General features: G+C 42.4%; 1 protein-coding gene across 1 annotated transcript in view; it reads left to right on the forward strand.

The window, feature by feature from the left end:
• Cubn (cubilin) overlaps positions 1 to 16,958 on the forward strand; it is a 207,081-nt gene that overhangs the window by 88,619 nt on the left and 101,504 nt on the right. Inside the window, exons 29-31 of the mRNA XM_087896351.1 lie at positions 4,953 to 5,134; positions 9,522 to 9,696; positions 11,305 to 11,474. Of these exons, the coding sequence (XP_087752477.1) occupies positions 4,953 to 5,134; positions 9,522 to 9,696; positions 11,305 to 11,474 (527 nt within the window). The remainder of the gene's footprint in view (positions 1 to 4,952; positions 5,135 to 9,521; positions 9,697 to 11,304; positions 11,475 to 16,958) is intronic.

A 16,958-nucleotide genomic window follows, 5' to 3' on the forward strand; every position in this document is an offset into this window, starting at 1 on the left:
CCTATTTCAAGGTCTTACAGAACAAAAGTTTGCATTTTAAACTATTAAATTATAAACCAATATACAGTTGAGTATGAGAGCCTTCTAATTTTTTTGTGTGTTTAGCATTTGTTTTTACTGTAGTTGTTGTTTTTACTATTCTCTGGTTCTCGGGCTTGGTACCACCAACTGCTGGTTTCTTATGTGTGACCCTCGGGAAGTAGAGAATAGAGTGTGGGGGGAACCTGGAAGCCGGCTTGGCTGTTCCTTTTCCTCCAGCATTCGTGGGTTTTGGCCGTATTTGTTCTGTACCAGCACTCTCCTGACAAATCAGCTTCTGGGTTATAGTGTTAGAAAACACCAGATGCGAGGCAATGGCAATTTGAGTGATTCTGGGGCACAAGAGGATGGACCGAAACTCTGTGCTTCTGAGCGTAATTGGTTTAAGGATAGAATACACCTAGGAGACCCTGACTGTAATTTTGTGCTGCAATTTAAAAATTCATAGCTTGCTTTAGACAAAACAAATAGTATTGGGTGAGTTATTCTGTTGGGAAAAAAAACCCTAATAATCTATCAAAATAAATAGATGCAGCCACAGCTTGCAGCTCTCCCTTGTTCTGAGTGCTGTAGAGCAGTGTGTTTCCTGTTGATAAGGTAAACATTTCCTTTCAGCCAATGGCAGGATTTGGAGGAAAGCAAAATCAAGTAGACAATCAGTCACTGGTAAAGGTTTTCTAAAGCTCAGCCGCTTAACTCTAAAAAAGCTTGTGAGCCGCTTCCCAGTGCTGCTGCGGTCCAGTCCAGCTGGTGTCTGTGACGCTGACACACCAGTGTCAGAGTTGTCTCAGAGTCGACGAACAGCTGTTGCTCCGCTTCCTTTATCCAGGTTGCTGTGGAACTCCTTTGTTTAGTCAGTGGCCAGAGCGCCATGAGGGGAGTGTCCAGGGCAGTCATCACAGATCTGCAGCGCTATCAGGCTGACATGGCCAATGCGCTTAATGGACTGCACAGAACTAGAGCTGGGAGGGGGAGCTGAGAATTTTCCCTTGAGGAATTCCCTGAGTGACTTGGACTCACGGATCCCCTCTAAAGTGAGCCTTGCACACCATCCTTGCCTACCCTGTGTTGTTGTTAGGAATGTCTAACAAGATAATGAGCTCACTAAAAGCCTTTTGAAAACTTCACCACCGTGTACCCATAGACAGTTTTTAAAAACATACAACTCAATGAGTAATGGATTTTGTATCTTTTTTCTATTGATTGCTAAATTTTAGCCAATAATTCTATCCTAGCCCCAAGCTTTTTATGCTGTGTTCTCTTGTCTAGTAAACTCTTGCTGGGAGCTGGTACAACAGCAGAGCAATTTACCCTAGTCAAGACACTTTTCCAAAAGCCTTATTTTGACTCCTTTATTAACCTATATAGCAACTCTGTGAGTTAGGGACTAATATTCAAGCAGTTGATCTGAAGATTAGGGATAATAAATTACTTATCCATGCAGTTTCACAGTCAGAATTGACGCCCACTTTGTCTAATGCTACAGCCCACCTTGAGCCCATGTACTGAACTGTGTCTGAAAGTGTTTGATCTAACATGCTAAGTAAACAGCTACAAATATTGTTGTCTCTGTGAAAACCTTTGACAAACTGGGTGTAAGGAGCCACATCACTGTTCTTCTAAGTTTGAAACTCTGGAGAGTTTTTATTTATTGTGTTCTTGTTCTCTCATTGGTTGATATTTTTTCATTTTGTTAGATTCTCCTCATAGATCTCTGGAATCCTTTTTTAAAGTCAACTTTCATATATTTTCATCAAGAATGTCTAGTTATTAAAAATTCCCTATTTTTCTTCGTATTTTGTTATTCATTCAACCACAAACTCAGCATAGCCACACAAAGGACATTGGTGGTCTGGAGTCACCTCTTGTGTTATTGCCAGGAAACCATTGGTTGTCATGAATTCTCTCATTTTCAGCATTCCCTTTCTAATCCCTTCCTGTGACTTTAAGTCTCATACCCAAAGTCACCAGTCTAACAGACTATGGCATGATCATTCATTCACTCTTGTTGGTATTAAGACCATTTAAGGGCCGAGTGTAGTGGGGCACACCTTTGATCCCAGCACTCAAAGAGGCAGACAGATCTTTCTGAGACCAGCCTGGTCTACATGGTGAATTCCAGGCAAACAAAAGGTACATACATAATGAGACCATATCTCAAAATAATAAAAAACAAAACACAAAACCAAAAAGGTATAAAAACTCTAGATGGCCCCATTCCCAATTCACTTACTCTAGAAACTGCCCTCCTGAGCTTGGGCAGTACTGGGGCCTGTGAAGCCATTCTGCTTATATACTAGGACTCTTGATAGCCATTTTATTAAATAAATAACCCGGTGAGGAAGCCCTTCGAGAAGGAGCTGGGAGCTCAGCCAGCGCATCTCTGCATCGTTACTATGTTCCGCCCATCAGTCAATCAAATCCATTGTTTTTAAAATCATAGATGGCTCATGTAAGCTTCGGCTAGATCACATGTTCCCATTGTGTTTTCCAATTGTTTCAGGTTTCCTGATAAATTCCATTGTACATAACAGAGTATCATCAATACCCCGACCCTTCCCTGCACACTGGGGTGATGGGATCAGATCCTTGACTCCGGTGCTGCTTTAAAAAGCTAATCAAGAAAGTATAAAAAAACAACTTGCTTGTTTTTTTAAATAAAAACATTAAAATTAATCTTTGCAAATGCAAGAGAAAGCAATAATAGCTTAATGGTGTATAGTCCTAAAAATGTATGTGCATAAATCTGTTTTTTAAGAGACCTTAAATGTGCCTGCTTTCTGCAGCAATGCTTGCCCTCAGGCAAATACCCAGTTATCACGACATTAAATTCACCTGATTTCTACAACAATGCTTACCCTCAGGCACATACCCAGTTATCATGACATTAAAATCGCCTGATTTCTACAACAATGCTTACCCTCAGGCACATACCCAGTGATCACATTAAAATCGCCTGATTTCTGCAGCAATGCTTACCCTCAGGCACATACCCAGTGATAACGCGTTAATAAGCAAGCAACAAATGAAGGGAGGAAACTGGAGAATGATTTTGCTTTTTTTTCAATTTAGAGTAACAAAGATATAGTCACAATTCTAACATAATTATCAGAATTGTCTTTAATTTCTAGACTTTCATGGTTTCAATCATAAATACTACTAAATTTCACATTTTAATTTGTATTTGACTTAAACTTTGAAGTCAGACTTATTGGAAGTAAAGAGAACATGAAGAGAACACAGAATTTGACAGAATTTTCCAGCATCCGCAGTCCCTCTCATTTATCTTCCATAACCACATGTTTTCCTGATAGGATAAAACTGACAGTATTGGAATTTTGTTATCCAAAGACATACACACCCTCATCACTATTGATGAAAGTATAAAATGATACACTTAAAAACAGTATTTTACTCATATTGTTAAGCAAATCTTGCTTGTCATAGGTCTTGAATTGCAGGAGAGGGTACCACGGATCCACAGGGCTGTATCTGCAGCTTTCAAAGTCACACTGGAGTCAAGAGTCTGATACCATCATCCCAGTGCACAGGACGGAGCAGGGTGTTAGTATCCTGTTATATACATGGAATTTACACGGAAATCTAAAACAGTGGAAACAGTGGGAAAATGAGAGGCAGAGGCCAGACGAGTCAACTGCGATTTTAAAATAATGGATTCGATTGGCTGATGGACTGAACCTAAGATGCGCTAGCTGAGCTCCCAGCTCCTTCTCTCGAAGGGCTTCCTCATTGGATTATTTATTTAATAAAAAGGTTATTAAGAGCCTTAGTGTGTAACAGAATGGCCTCACTCCCTTGTAATTTAGGCAAAAGCTCTATGTTTGAACATAGCACAGGCTGCAATGGTGTCCAAGCTCAGAAAGTGACAATTTCTAGAGCAAATAGACTGTGAATGGCGCCCCCTAGAGTTGAGCAGATGGTACTGAAAAATTGTACAGATTATGCTGGTTTTAGCTTCAGGAATATTTTCAGTGTATTTTTACAGCAGGAAAATATTTCCTAATCTATGATGACACTGATTTTTAGACCATTCTCCACAGTCTAAAAATAATATCAATATGTTTAGTTTTAATTTTCTTTTTAAAAAAAGGGGATCCCCCCACCCTAGAAATTAAAGAAGAAACATTGTAAGACATAAGAAAGGTATTGCATTGAGCTACAAACCTAAAGTCTGGAGCAAAATTTCAAGTGGAAGTGTCAGCAAAGCGTGAAGAAGGTGCTAGCTAGCACTTTGGGAACTTCGAGCCAGAATCAAGCTCCCTCCCTCCCTCCCTTGCTCCTTCCCTCCCTCCCTTCCTCCTTCCCTCTCTCCCTCCCTCCTTTCCAGTCATTCTCAGATGTTATAGGCTGGACTCAAACTTGCTATGGAGCTGAGGTTAACCCTGTCCTCCTGATCTGGTCACCGCTTCCCCTGATGGGACTGTAGACATGCACCACCAGGCCTGGCTAGAAGCAGGTCCTTTGTAGATTTGAAATTCTGCAGTAGACTCAGGACCCCTGCTCCCAAAATCCACTGTCATCGTCCTAGGTCTTTTCACCTAAAGCTAGTGAAGGAAATCTAGATGTGGTAGGAATAAGAACTCAACATTATTATGGAAATAGCGTAATAAGCATTTATCTTAGAAGAATAACTTTCCTAACTATGATTTTCCCGTCTCTTGCCCTTTCCGCTGGGGAGCCAGGACAGTGTACACCCCAAGCATGTGTTCTACCGCTTAACTACACCCATGCACTTCTTACTGCTTTATGGCGGGGAAATTAAACTTTATTGTAACTTTTCTCCTTTACGAGGCATTGCACGTCTTCTGTCACCTTTAGTTAGAAGAAGGCTTAAATACACCCTGACCACTGTTGTCAGTTAGCTTTAACTGAGTTTTTTGTGTGTCCAACAGGCTGTGGTGGGGAGATGTCTGGAGTCGCAGGCTCCTTCAGCAGCCCTGGGTACCCTCTCAACTATCCCCCCAACAAAGAGTGTATCTGGAACATCCGCGGAGCCCCAGGGAGTAGTATCCAGCTCACCATCCATGACTTTGATGTGGAGCAGCACACAAGCTGCAACTTCGACACCCTGGAGGTAGGAAGTCGGATTGTTTCTCCCTGTCTTACCAAGTCTAGGGTAAAGCTGGAGCCGGCACACATTCTTTCCAGGGACTAGCCCTGTTCTATTCTTAGACATCCTAATAAGTATCTCTTCTCTATGGATAATGTTAGCAGACATATGGGATTAATATGCCAGTTGGGTTTCTTTCCCAGTAGTGCCTGGGGGCCTTGGCTGGGGCCGCTTCACTAGGAGGTAAGGACAGACAGCAGCATTTGGGGAACAATGGAAGCCTAAAACTGGGAAAGGAGAGACAAGGAAGGAGACCAGTCGCAGTGGGCTGGTTGGGTTTGGCCCCTTTGAAGAATGCGAAGACAGGAAAGCTGATGCCCTGTCTCTGGTGCCTGTAGATAAAGACTGTGCTTGGGACCTTTAGCGGCCCACATTTCTACCTCTGGTCTGACCGGAGCGAGGAATCCCCCTTAGAGGAAACGCTCTGCATTTGGAAGTGAGTGGGAAGATGACCACGTGTGCCAACGCTGCCTTCACAGCTGCAGCTGCTGCCTGCGGTTCTGGCCGCTGCTCCGCTGGAGGCACAGCTGCAGCAGCTACAGGGGATTTTTTTTTTTAAAGTCACTTAGGGTGACCTTTATCTACAAAAAAAAGGCTTTTGTAGATAAGGACTTTCCAATGCTACTTCCAGAGTTTGTCTCAGAAAATTAGGACAACCTTTGAGAATTTGGGGTCTTAAAATTTATAATAATCTACTTGGAAGTGTCAACAAATGGAATAGTTTCTAGGCACACACAAACTCCCCATCACCTCAGCCGTGGGGACTATTTCACACCATTCTACAGCTAATAACATGTAGCCCCCACGAGGCTGGATATTTGGTTTGCTTCTATTCTTTCCCCTGCATTCATAGTGCCAAACACCCAGCAAAGAGTAAGTACCCAATGTTTATGAATGAACAAAAGCATCCACGACTCTGACTCTTGGTAAGAATATACATTTGGGTCATAGTGATTGTACACGACCACATTCACAGTGGGATGTGAATGGTCCTATGGGGGGAAAAAGAGGAAGATTCTGTTCACATATTACAGCTGTCGTAGTCGAGTCTCAAGTTCATGGCCTTTTATGTGATCACCTGGATGGTGGCTGTTAAAGGCATGGATGGCACTGGTTAAAGTTTCCAGTTTCGTGTGTCCCAGGGCAAAGAAGTAGACTAGGAATACAAGGTTATGAAAAGAAATAGAGAGTTATTAAGTCACAGCAGTGAGAGTGTGCTAGTGAGCTCAGAGGAACGCATCCCCTTGGCAGCACTGGGCCCCAGCACTCATCACTTTCTTAGGTCATGTACACAGCTCAAGACTCTCCCACAATGGTGTATCTTGGGCTTTACTTGGGTATTGCTCTTCTGTACAGCGAGGAGGGGAAGCGTTTCAAGGCTCTCTCTGCCAACTGATGTTTTCCATATGCCAATCTTGATGTACTTTCCTCTAGGGAGTACTCTCCTCTGCAAATGGACGGCCTATGAAATGAATCTAGTTGCCACTCGCTGCCCTATGCAAGCCCAGATATAAGGAAATACGGGTGAAGATAGAAAATAGTAGAAAGGCCTTTATAGGAAAACTTTGACCCTTTAAAGTTATTTGACAAGTTCAGGTTCTCAAGCCCTAGTAGTGAGAAAGAGAAAAGGAGTCAGAGCCAAAACTGGGAGGCCTTGGGTCAAATCCGTACCCATCTCTGTGGCAGTACTGATACTATGTCATGCCTTGGTGTTACTCCAACAAAAATACTACTTGATTACATAAAACCCTTAACACTTACAGAGGGCTGGCGGCTGATTCTCTGTAGCGCCGTACACGGTTCCCGGTTCCAGGCCCTTCATTTTCGTATTCCAGAGTACATGTGATTGGTGGTCACTTGGCAAAATGTTAATGGATTCATTGTGCCTTGGGTCTTGTCACACCCATGACATGTACTGAGACAAGGGTGTGTGTGGGGGGAGGTGTTCTCTTGTGAGCAGTCTCAAGAGCATAGAGGCAAAAATGAGAGACTCCAGTCAGCAAGCAGCATTGTTGGGAGTAGATGTCCTATGCTAGCTCAAACATGTCTCCCATCCTGCTGTGCACAGCCAAGTAGGACTTACGGTCACTAGACACTGGACTTTCCGGGGTCCATTAAATTCTACAGGGAGTCGTCTCTTCCCTTACAGGATCACTGTCCAGAAAGTGCCCAGTTTTACAGAGCAACAGCCGTAGGGCTACTCATAGCCCTGGAATGCTGACTCGATCTGAAAATAAATGGAGCTAACAGAGCAGAAAGCAGTGTTCAAAACAGACTAAAATTGGGGGCTTTGAAATATTCTCCATCCTGGGCATTTGCTAAAAACACACGTTAATCTCTGGCTAGCGTGCCATTTCTTCCCCCACAGCATTTAGTCACAAGCGGGAGGGGAATGAGCCACACCCTGGAATTCTTTCCAGCCTTTCCCACTTTAACCACGGTTTATCTACGGGAACCAAAAATCGCCATTCTGTTGATTTGGTTAAGGAAATCCCAGGCTGATTTTGTTACGGTCTCCAAGAAAGCTCTGTGGAGAGCCTGGATTGGCATCCAGGAGAGGAAATCCCCACCCTGGTACAATAAAACGAGACAATTGCTTGGTGCGGGCAGTTTTCACAGTCAGGGCCTCTCAGCAGTGGTCATTTGTGAGCTGAGCCCAGCGCCAGGGGAAGCAAAGAATGTCAGAAGCGGCAGTGTTTATTCTGTTGGAGGCTTCTAGGCCGTGCCAACTCATACCCATTATGTTTGTGATCTCAAGGGGATGCAGGACCAGGGAAAACAAAGATTATTTTGCCCGCTTGGAGGTTTCCTTTTCAGCACTTAGCGCCAGCGCGGTGTTTTCTGAGGATGTGTGTCTGTTGTTGTGTTCCTGAGATTAGGAGTGTGTGCGCGCAAAAGACAACCCCAGAGGCCCTTCCCGAGGCCAGGCTTTTCACGGCGCTTTCTCGCAAACAGCAAACATCAGTTTCTCCTAATGAAAATAAGCCCGGAGCAGCAGCCCGCTTCGCTTTGTTCCTTTGCGATTACTGTGCTGGTGCTCAGCCCTCTGGGAAACAGCGGTTTCTTTTTCTTTAGCGGTTCCTGCCTGACTGGGGGTCGGGGTGTGTGTGTGTGTGTGTGTCGGGGGGAGGGGGATAATCAGACAAAGAAATCATTATAGATTCAAGTCATATACTCCTCCTCCAAAGTAGGTTTCTTGTTCTCACTCTCTCCCCAGGGAATTCTTGAGTGACTGATAGGGAACCCTATCAGCCAGCTGAGGGCTTGAGGGTGAGCAGGGAAGGGAGAGCATTGCGGAGGAGCAGAAGGAAAGAGGCCAGGCCCAGAGAGGTGGTTGCTGCCCAGTGAGGTCTCACCCAGAGATGCCTTCCTGATTTTGGCCCTGGATGCTGTGCAGGACTTAGACAGCAATATACTTGAAAACTGTCCCCCAAGGTAGTCTATCTTCTGCAAAGCAATTCTGAGAAGACCTTGAAGATGGGAGTAGGGTCTTCTCTAAGTCATTTCGCTCCCTCACCCCGAGTCCCATGCACAATTTAAATAAGCCATGTCCAGCAGGTGAGTTCTCCGGGAGATAGGGCCGGGGAACACAACCCTTTTTGGCAGAGTATGCCACTGAGTTGAGGGATTCCAGTCAGACATAATAGTTAGGCAAGCTCGGAGGTGCCCGGGAGGGCTACTGTCATGTGGGACAGACGTAAAGGGTTTCTACATGGGCTGTGGGAAATCCTGGCCACGGTCTTCAGAGCAGGCATGGGAGGATGCATAGCACTCCTGCAATGCCCAGAATACAGTTCTGCAGGTTGCATTTCAATTCCCTCTGAAGAAGCAATCCTCTTATGTTTGATTCCAAATCTTATAAAACATTCCATTTTCAGGGTAGATGAAATTTCCTAAAAATGTAACTAGAAAATCAAAAGCCTTCCATGAACTCAGTGTTCATAAGTAAGAACATCTTTCTCCTGAGACATACAAGATTTAGAAAATCCATCTTTATACTGTATTATATGCAATGTCTCTGTCAGAGAAAGCAGCAACCCTCAGATATATGAAAAAGAAGGAAACAAAAGATAGGGGGATTTTGGAATAATCTCTGTGTTCTGACTTCACTATTCCATCTGATGAAGCAAACAGATATATTGTTGGTTATTAAATTTTTTTGTTCATAAGGCAGAAGGAGTGCACATAAACATTCAGTTCAAATTTATAGTTCATCTCACCCAGGGAGACTGAGTACAATCTCTAATCATAATAGAGTCTAAGAACTGGCTGGAAGAAAAAAACAACTCAAGAAGGAGTGAAATGCCTAAATGTGTCTTTTTAAGTAAAGTCCTTTTCTATCCCTTGATAGATCTATGCAGGCCCCGACTTTCACTCTCCAAGAGTAGCTCAGTTGTGTTCACGAACACCATCAGCGAATCCCATGCAGATCTCCAGCACTGGAAATGAACTAGCCATCCGATTTAAGACTGACAACAGTGTCAGTGGGAGAGGTTTCAATGCTTCCTGGCAAGCAGTCCCTGGAGGTAAGTGGATATAAATGGAGATATCCTGCCGGTCTTGGAGCTGAAGCCTAGCAGAATTTTACAAAGTTATTGGAAGAAGGCGTCAGTTACACCCTGGTAACTTTGTAACTCCTCGAGTAGCGGGTGTTGCTTTGGCATATAGTCTTCCTTAGAAGTCACCATGGGGTTTGCCTCTCTAAGGACATCAATAGGCCAGTCCACGTAGAAGTAGAATCATGGTGGTTCAAGAGACTTGCTTGCTGGACCCATGACTACTTCCTATTCCCCAGGCCAAATCTCAACATCAGTAAGTGTCCAGTTACATCGTGCCGTAGAGTAGACTGAATTCTTAGCAAAGGTCAAAAGAAGTAAGCGTTAGATTTGTCAATCCAAAAGTAAGTGTTGCAATAAAGATTTTTCTACCCGAGATCTTAGATTGTCAAAAGAAGTTGCTTGTTCGGATTTTTTAAGTTACACATTATATCATTTTTTTTTTTTTTGCCAGACATTCACATGATTGATGAGGTTAGTGGTGTTCATAGCATGGTTACTATATCCCAGGCAGTTTTCTAGTTAATGAGGTCTATCTCTTTTCATCTTTACAACTTGCACTGTGAGGGAAGTCTATTGTGTATCTTCATCTTACAAGCAGGGATGGGGAAGGAAGTTCAGAGAGCCCTGTGGCTTGCCCAAGGTACCGTTGCTGTATGATAGTGCAGACCTATGACGAGAGCCCACATTAGGCCACGTCCTTTCCAGGCAGTGTGGAGCTATATGAATTCTCTCTTAGAGTAAATTGCCTATCAATTTATAGGTAGAGCATTAAGATTAGTGCCACTGCCAGAAAACAGTGGTGAAATTTTCTATCAGTTGTTTGTATTATCATAAATTCAAGGAACAATGGCTTATACTGATAGACTTTCCATTTACAGATATTTGATAGCATTTTAAGAATTAAACACAACTTAAGTCATGCACTCTCTGGAATATTACCAATTTCAAAGGCAGACATTAAGTAATTTGCAATGTTATATTCACTGGACCATCTAACATTTCAAAGGCAGGGATGATTCTTAGAGTGCGTATTGTTTTAGGGAACAACAAAGGGACACTTAGGGTCAGTGAAAGCCCGAATTCATCTTATTTATTTTTGCTGTTATTTTTTTTGAGACACGATCATATTTAGACCATGTTGACCTCGAACTTTTGATATAGTAACAGATAAATTTGAACTTCTTAGCACCCTGTCTCCACTTCTGGAATACTGGGATTGCAGGATTCATGGCTATGCACAGTTTATACTGTGCTGGAATTTGAACCCAGGTTCTTGTGCATGTTATAGGCAAACAGTCTACCAACTGAATTATACTCTCAGTCCACATTATAATTTTAATTGACTTTTGGCATTAGTATTTATAGTATTTAAAGTATCTTACTCATATTATTCATGTTCCCTTATTTAATTTGGAATGAATGAATTAATGTGGATATTTGATTCTTTGAAGTTTTAGCATAGAACCGATGCAGTAGTCTAACCAGGATACTGATCATCTGTGCTGAAAACCAGATGACTTATAGTTTTTATAACAAGGAGTCCTCTCATGACTGAATTGGGTTTCCTACTTGCAGGTTGTGGTGGGATTTTCCAGGCTCCCAGAGGAGAGATTCACTCTCCAAATTACCCCAATAGCTACCGAGCTAACACTCAGTGCTCTTGGATCATCCAAGTTGGAAAACATCACCGTGTTCTCCTGGACATCACTGACTTCGACCTTGAAGCCCCAGATTCGTGTATTATGGTAAGAGGCACAAACTACAAACATTGTTACCTTTTGCAATGTGAGCAAATTTTGAGAACATACTTATTAGTTATGGTTGTTTTCAGGTAAGTAGGTGAGTAAATTCCTAGCAACTTTAAACATAAGCACATTATATTTCCATTTGTTTGTTTGTTTTTCTTAAAGTCTGATCGGGGGCGGATGATATAGAGGTTTGGTCAGCAGCTCCATCCCTGCTCTAGCATTTTTAATTTTTTGCTTCATATCAAGAAATAGCTTCAACAACCTATCTCAGTCCATTCTCTAGGGAAAGGAAGAAGGGACTGTGTGTGTGTGTGTGAGAGAGAGAGAGAGAGAGAAGGGGAATTTCTACAAAGCCTCCTTATGGACATGGCTCACCACAAACTAGACCAGGGAAGTCCAGTGGGAAGATTTGTCATCACTGCTTTAGATGGGTTATCATTAACCTTCCGTGGTTCCTAGAAAGTTTAACTTTTCTGGTCACCAAAATTTTTCATTTTGCTACTTGAACAAATCTCTGATAGGACAAATACTCTGATGGGACCAACCAGGCCGGGAGATTAGGGTACAGAAAGAAAGTTGCAAAGAAAGGTTGCAACTGTTGGTGGGTTTGATGCTAAGGAGTTGTTACAGTTACCAACACCCTAAAGCTTCCTGACTTGAAATGAATACTTTGTACTTACTATAAGAATGGTTGAAGTTTTCTTTATCTTTGCAATTAAAACAATTTTGGTTACTGATTTTTCCAGCAAAAAATTTTCCATGTTCTGCTTGTTTATAGGCATTTCATTCTAATATAAACCAGGCTTTCTTGGTTAATGGATCTTCCTATTTTAGCTTCCTGTAAATGCCGTACACACACTCCAACTGGCCAGCTTCTTTTGAATTTGACTCAAGAAAATTCAAAAGTTTTTCCATGTTTCAAAATCTCATCAAATCTGATGGCGTGCATTTTAAGTATTATTTTACAAGGTTGGATCATTAAGAAAAGTTTATTTGACTCATGACTATATGCATACCCCCTGAATAAGCTTTCAGGGTCCAAGTGGGAAAGGTAGTATAGATAGCACATCCATTCTCCTTAATGCCAACTCAGACCAACTCTCATGTAAAAGAGTATTTAAAATTAAGACGTTTAAAACAGCTTTCTAAATGTAGCAATGTCTCATTTAATACGTGAAATATGAACACAGTAATTGGAACAGTCTTTGCCCATAACGGTTTTGATCATTCAGAAAAGGTCAGCAGTACTTGTGGGGCTTTGGGAGCAAAGATGACAGTGAACTCAGAACCTAGCTAGGTACAGGCCCTGGAAGAAAAATTATATCCTAAGTAAAATAAAGGTACAATAGCCTCTACAGTGACTGCTTCCCATCTCCAAGACATCTGAGTGGTTCCCACAAATTTCAAGATAAGGGAAAGCAAATCTTGTATTGATTATATGTTCACGTATGGACACTGGGAGAAGCAATCTAAAGTTTCCTTTAAGGGAAGAGAGAATCATTGTAGATCCCCTGTATGTTTTCATGTGCAGTAGCCAGCAGCCTGGTGAAGGCAAGTACTTGATGAGGTGCTGTTACATAAATGAGACACAGAAGAATGGCAGGCAACAGAAACAAACTTGCTTCCATGCCCAATACTGAGCTCACTAGACACGTGATTACTAAACTCCTGAAGATAAAAATCAAACTAAAATATTTCAGGAAAGAACTGCAAACTATGAAAGTCACATTACAACCATTAAAAAGAGGCAACTGAATTTTTTTTATAAAAAACAAACAGACAAAACATAACACACACACACACACAAAAAAAAAAAAGCCACAGTATCATCTAAACTGACACTCCTGAATAAGGATATTTGGACAAATTAGAGTAAGATGAATCAAGAAACAATGATCTGGAAGATAAGTCAGAATAATGAACATGAAGAAGGCATGGGCAAAGGAAAGACTGAAATACAAAGAGGGACTACGACATGTTAGAGGTAAATACACAAGAATCCTAGGAGGAAGAGAGACTAGCGGCAATATGTAGAGGGCTAGTGTCTCGGGCTTCTGAAATCAAGAAAACACTAAACTTAATAAAAATCACCTAAATTCACAAGCAGAATAAATAGAAAGGCATATTTACTTAAAAAAACATAAAGCAAGGGGGTGGAGTGTGGAAAGACTGTCTTTCAGAATCTTGTAAACTAAATGCTGACTTTCTACAGCAGTAATCAGAAGCAAGCAAGCAAACAAAAAGCAGATGGATTTATATGTTCTGCTTAAAGAAAGATACCCTATAGGCTTGCAAAATTTCTTTACAAGCAAGAATTAAAGAAATACTGATTCAAAGAAGTGTCTTTGATAGAAGTTTGAATCGGCTGGAAGCTTACTGTTCATCTACAGGCAGGGACAACAGCCACTTCTCGACTTCCTCTGCCCACAGCACCCACAGGGCACAGCTGGAGCTAGAGCCCCTCCTTGGCATATCCCATGATCCTTAGAACTCAGCATACAGAGTATGATCAGCTCAAAACCCAGATTAGAGACACACCCAACTTGGGTGTGTTTTTCCTTCCTGTGCTCATGAAATGATTTTTCCATGGACTTTGGGGACAAATACACAGACCAAAGTTTGTGTTGACCACTAGCATATCTCCTTGTACAGCAGGACTTGGCTTGACCAACCGTAGCAGGAAAGAACGGGCAAGTGGAAGTGAAATCTCAAATAGGATCCCATCCTAGGATGGAGGGGTGCAAGTAAATTGACAGACAGGCTCTGGGAGGGATTCTGGGTGGCAGATACATCAAAACATACAGCACACAACATGTGGTCATCTGAAACAGCTGGAGTAGCCTAGGCGGTGCACAGAAGGATGCTTAGACACAGATACCCTGAAGGACTTGGCCAACTATGATATGAAGAGTAAACTGCACCAACACTGTGCATCGCTGATGTGCAGTGGCTCAGAGACCTGGCTTTCTGGTCATATTGCCTGGGTCTATCTAGCCCAGACGTGGTCATCACTCGCTGTGCTGCTTGAGAAGAGTTCAGCATTCAGTTTTAGTCTCATTGGCTGGAATAGGTTAATATGGGCGCCTACGATACAGGTGACACTGGGTTATTTGAGAAAATGTGGACAATGTGATTGCTGTCAAAGAGAAGCTTTCCATTGTTCCCTACACCATGCTTCTGTTACGGATGGGTCATGTGATTTCAGACAGCAATGTGCAGTGAGCAGAGAAGAGGCAAGCATGGAATATTAGGAGGGTCAACAGGCTTGGGAACTAGCTGGAAGGCTCCTCGTTCTCTGATACTGGGCCTCAAACTCCTTAGACATTTATGAATCTTCCTAATGGAATTCTGTCTTAGTGTGCCCGGGGCTCAGCACACTGTGATAGTAATCACAGGAAAACAGCAGTGAGTGACTCATTTGGTCCTGGAAGCTGGAAAAGCTTTCACACTGGAGGTGACATTTAAGTGACAGAGAGCACACGGTGAGTCAGAAGGTGAGGGAGGCTGCCAGAGAAGGGTAGATGGGAAAATAACACAGGACTTTGGAACAGGAAAGGCAAGATTTGCGCCTGGAGTACAGACAGTTGTTAAGAAGCACGGAGACCAAAGCCAACAGAAGCCATCCAGGTTGAATACTCTTCCATGCCTTAATTTAAAAGAAAAGAATGAAATAATCTTTAGTTAGATTCAGTCCGTATACACTTTTCCACGTAACAGGAATAACTTACCCAGGGCTATATTTTACAATGAGCATTGTAAGGAATGAGTGGGCAAAGAAAAGGGGTCAATAAAGACCACTGAGTGTCAATGGGAAATGCTTGTGTGGTAGAGTCTTACTCTGGGCAATTGTCTTAGGAATGGAAAGAAGTGACCATTCATATTCATCAGGCCTCTTATGCTGACAAAATGAAAGACCCATGGGCTAATTACATGGTGGAAGGTGGGTGGGTAAAAGAGATTGGTGTGAAAACTATTTGTTTAAAGAACAGGTGACTGACAATGCCGTTGACTGAGTGAAGAGTTAGGGTTTATGGGTTTGACAGGAAACTTTTGTGCGTAATGGCTGCCTGATATATAGAGTTTAGAGTTTGAGTTCATTGCTCAAGGTGGGGGTCTTAGTTGGAGATATGCATGTAATTGTATATATATATTTCTACTTGGGTTGTTCTTAAAGTCATGGGAGTAAGTGTGGTCACATATAGAAGAAACAGGTAAATTCTTAGGGATCATGCCACCATTCAACGGGCAAAGGAAAGCTCAGAGGACAGGAGCTAAGGAGATTACCAGGGTCACAGTAAAAGAAGCAGAGAGAGTGGGCACAGAGAGACCACATATATCCCATAAGGATGAGTTGCGAATGAGAAAAGAGCAGCCAATGTAAACGCCACAGAAATAGATGTAGTCGTGTTATTGATACAGACTTTATACATAGCCTTATGGTTTGAATCTGAGGTATCGCCCAAAGACTGATAACTTCAGAGCCGGGTTTCTAGCTTGTGGTACTGTTTGGAGGGCTGTGGAGCCCTTGGGCATTGGATGGGCTGGTGGAAGCAGGAGCATCCATTCGTTGTTTTCTGGTTTGTGCTCCATGAGTTATCCAGCTCTCATGCTCTGACCACCAGAACTGGAGCCCTCACCGCCATGCCCTTCTGTTACTATGAACCGTGACACCATTGGCCAGGTTAATTCCTCTCTCCCTCTCTTCATCTGTCCCTGTCAGGTGTCCTGTCACTGACACAAAATTAATTAGCAATGACCCAGATGGGACCTATAGTTGTACATTTTTAGGATGAGAAATTAGAACACATGACCTATTTTTTTCTAACTTAAACATTGATGTTGTTAAGGGCATAGATTTGTATAAGCTAAGCCGTCTTTTCTTATATGATTTAGAAATCATCTTCAGAGCAATATAATTAAGCATGAAGAAGGCATACAGGTAAATGGGTAAAGAGATTCGCTTCACACAGCAGCCAAGTACACTGGATTGTGGGATCAGGAAGTCTGCAGAGGTTTGGAACCAGGTAGGGCAATGCTCCAGTTAGGCTGGATGCTTGGCTCTGAGTTACAGTTCGTTATCCAGGGGTTTGTGAAGGCCAGCATTGAAATCCTGCCATTCATCTTTATGGCCAGATGGACACTGGATGGGAAATGTACCCCGATGTCCAACATCTTACACAAGACTCTCCGTAGCTGAAGCTCATACAAAGTTAGTCATTCATGGTGGAGACACCAAAGGCAATTTCTTGTTCCTGCTACTTAGAGCATTAGCAAGGGGAAAAAATAACAGCAGCCAATGATACTTTTAATAATGATTATATTCAGGGCGTTTTTAGTAGACCTTAAATGTACCATCAACACCATGATCAACTTAATCATGGTATTAAATGGCATATGTCATCCTGCTTTTGTAAAAAAAAAAACAAAACCTGTAGTAATTACAATGGTGGTAGTGGAAATATCAACAATCATAGAGTTAAT

Source organism: Myodes glareolus, chromosome 14 (genome assembly GCF_982192425.1).
Source record: "Myodes glareolus chromosome 14, mMyoGla1.1, whole genome shotgun sequence".
Classification (NCBI taxonomy): Eukaryota; Metazoa; Chordata; class Mammalia; order Rodentia; family Cricetidae; genus Myodes; species Myodes glareolus.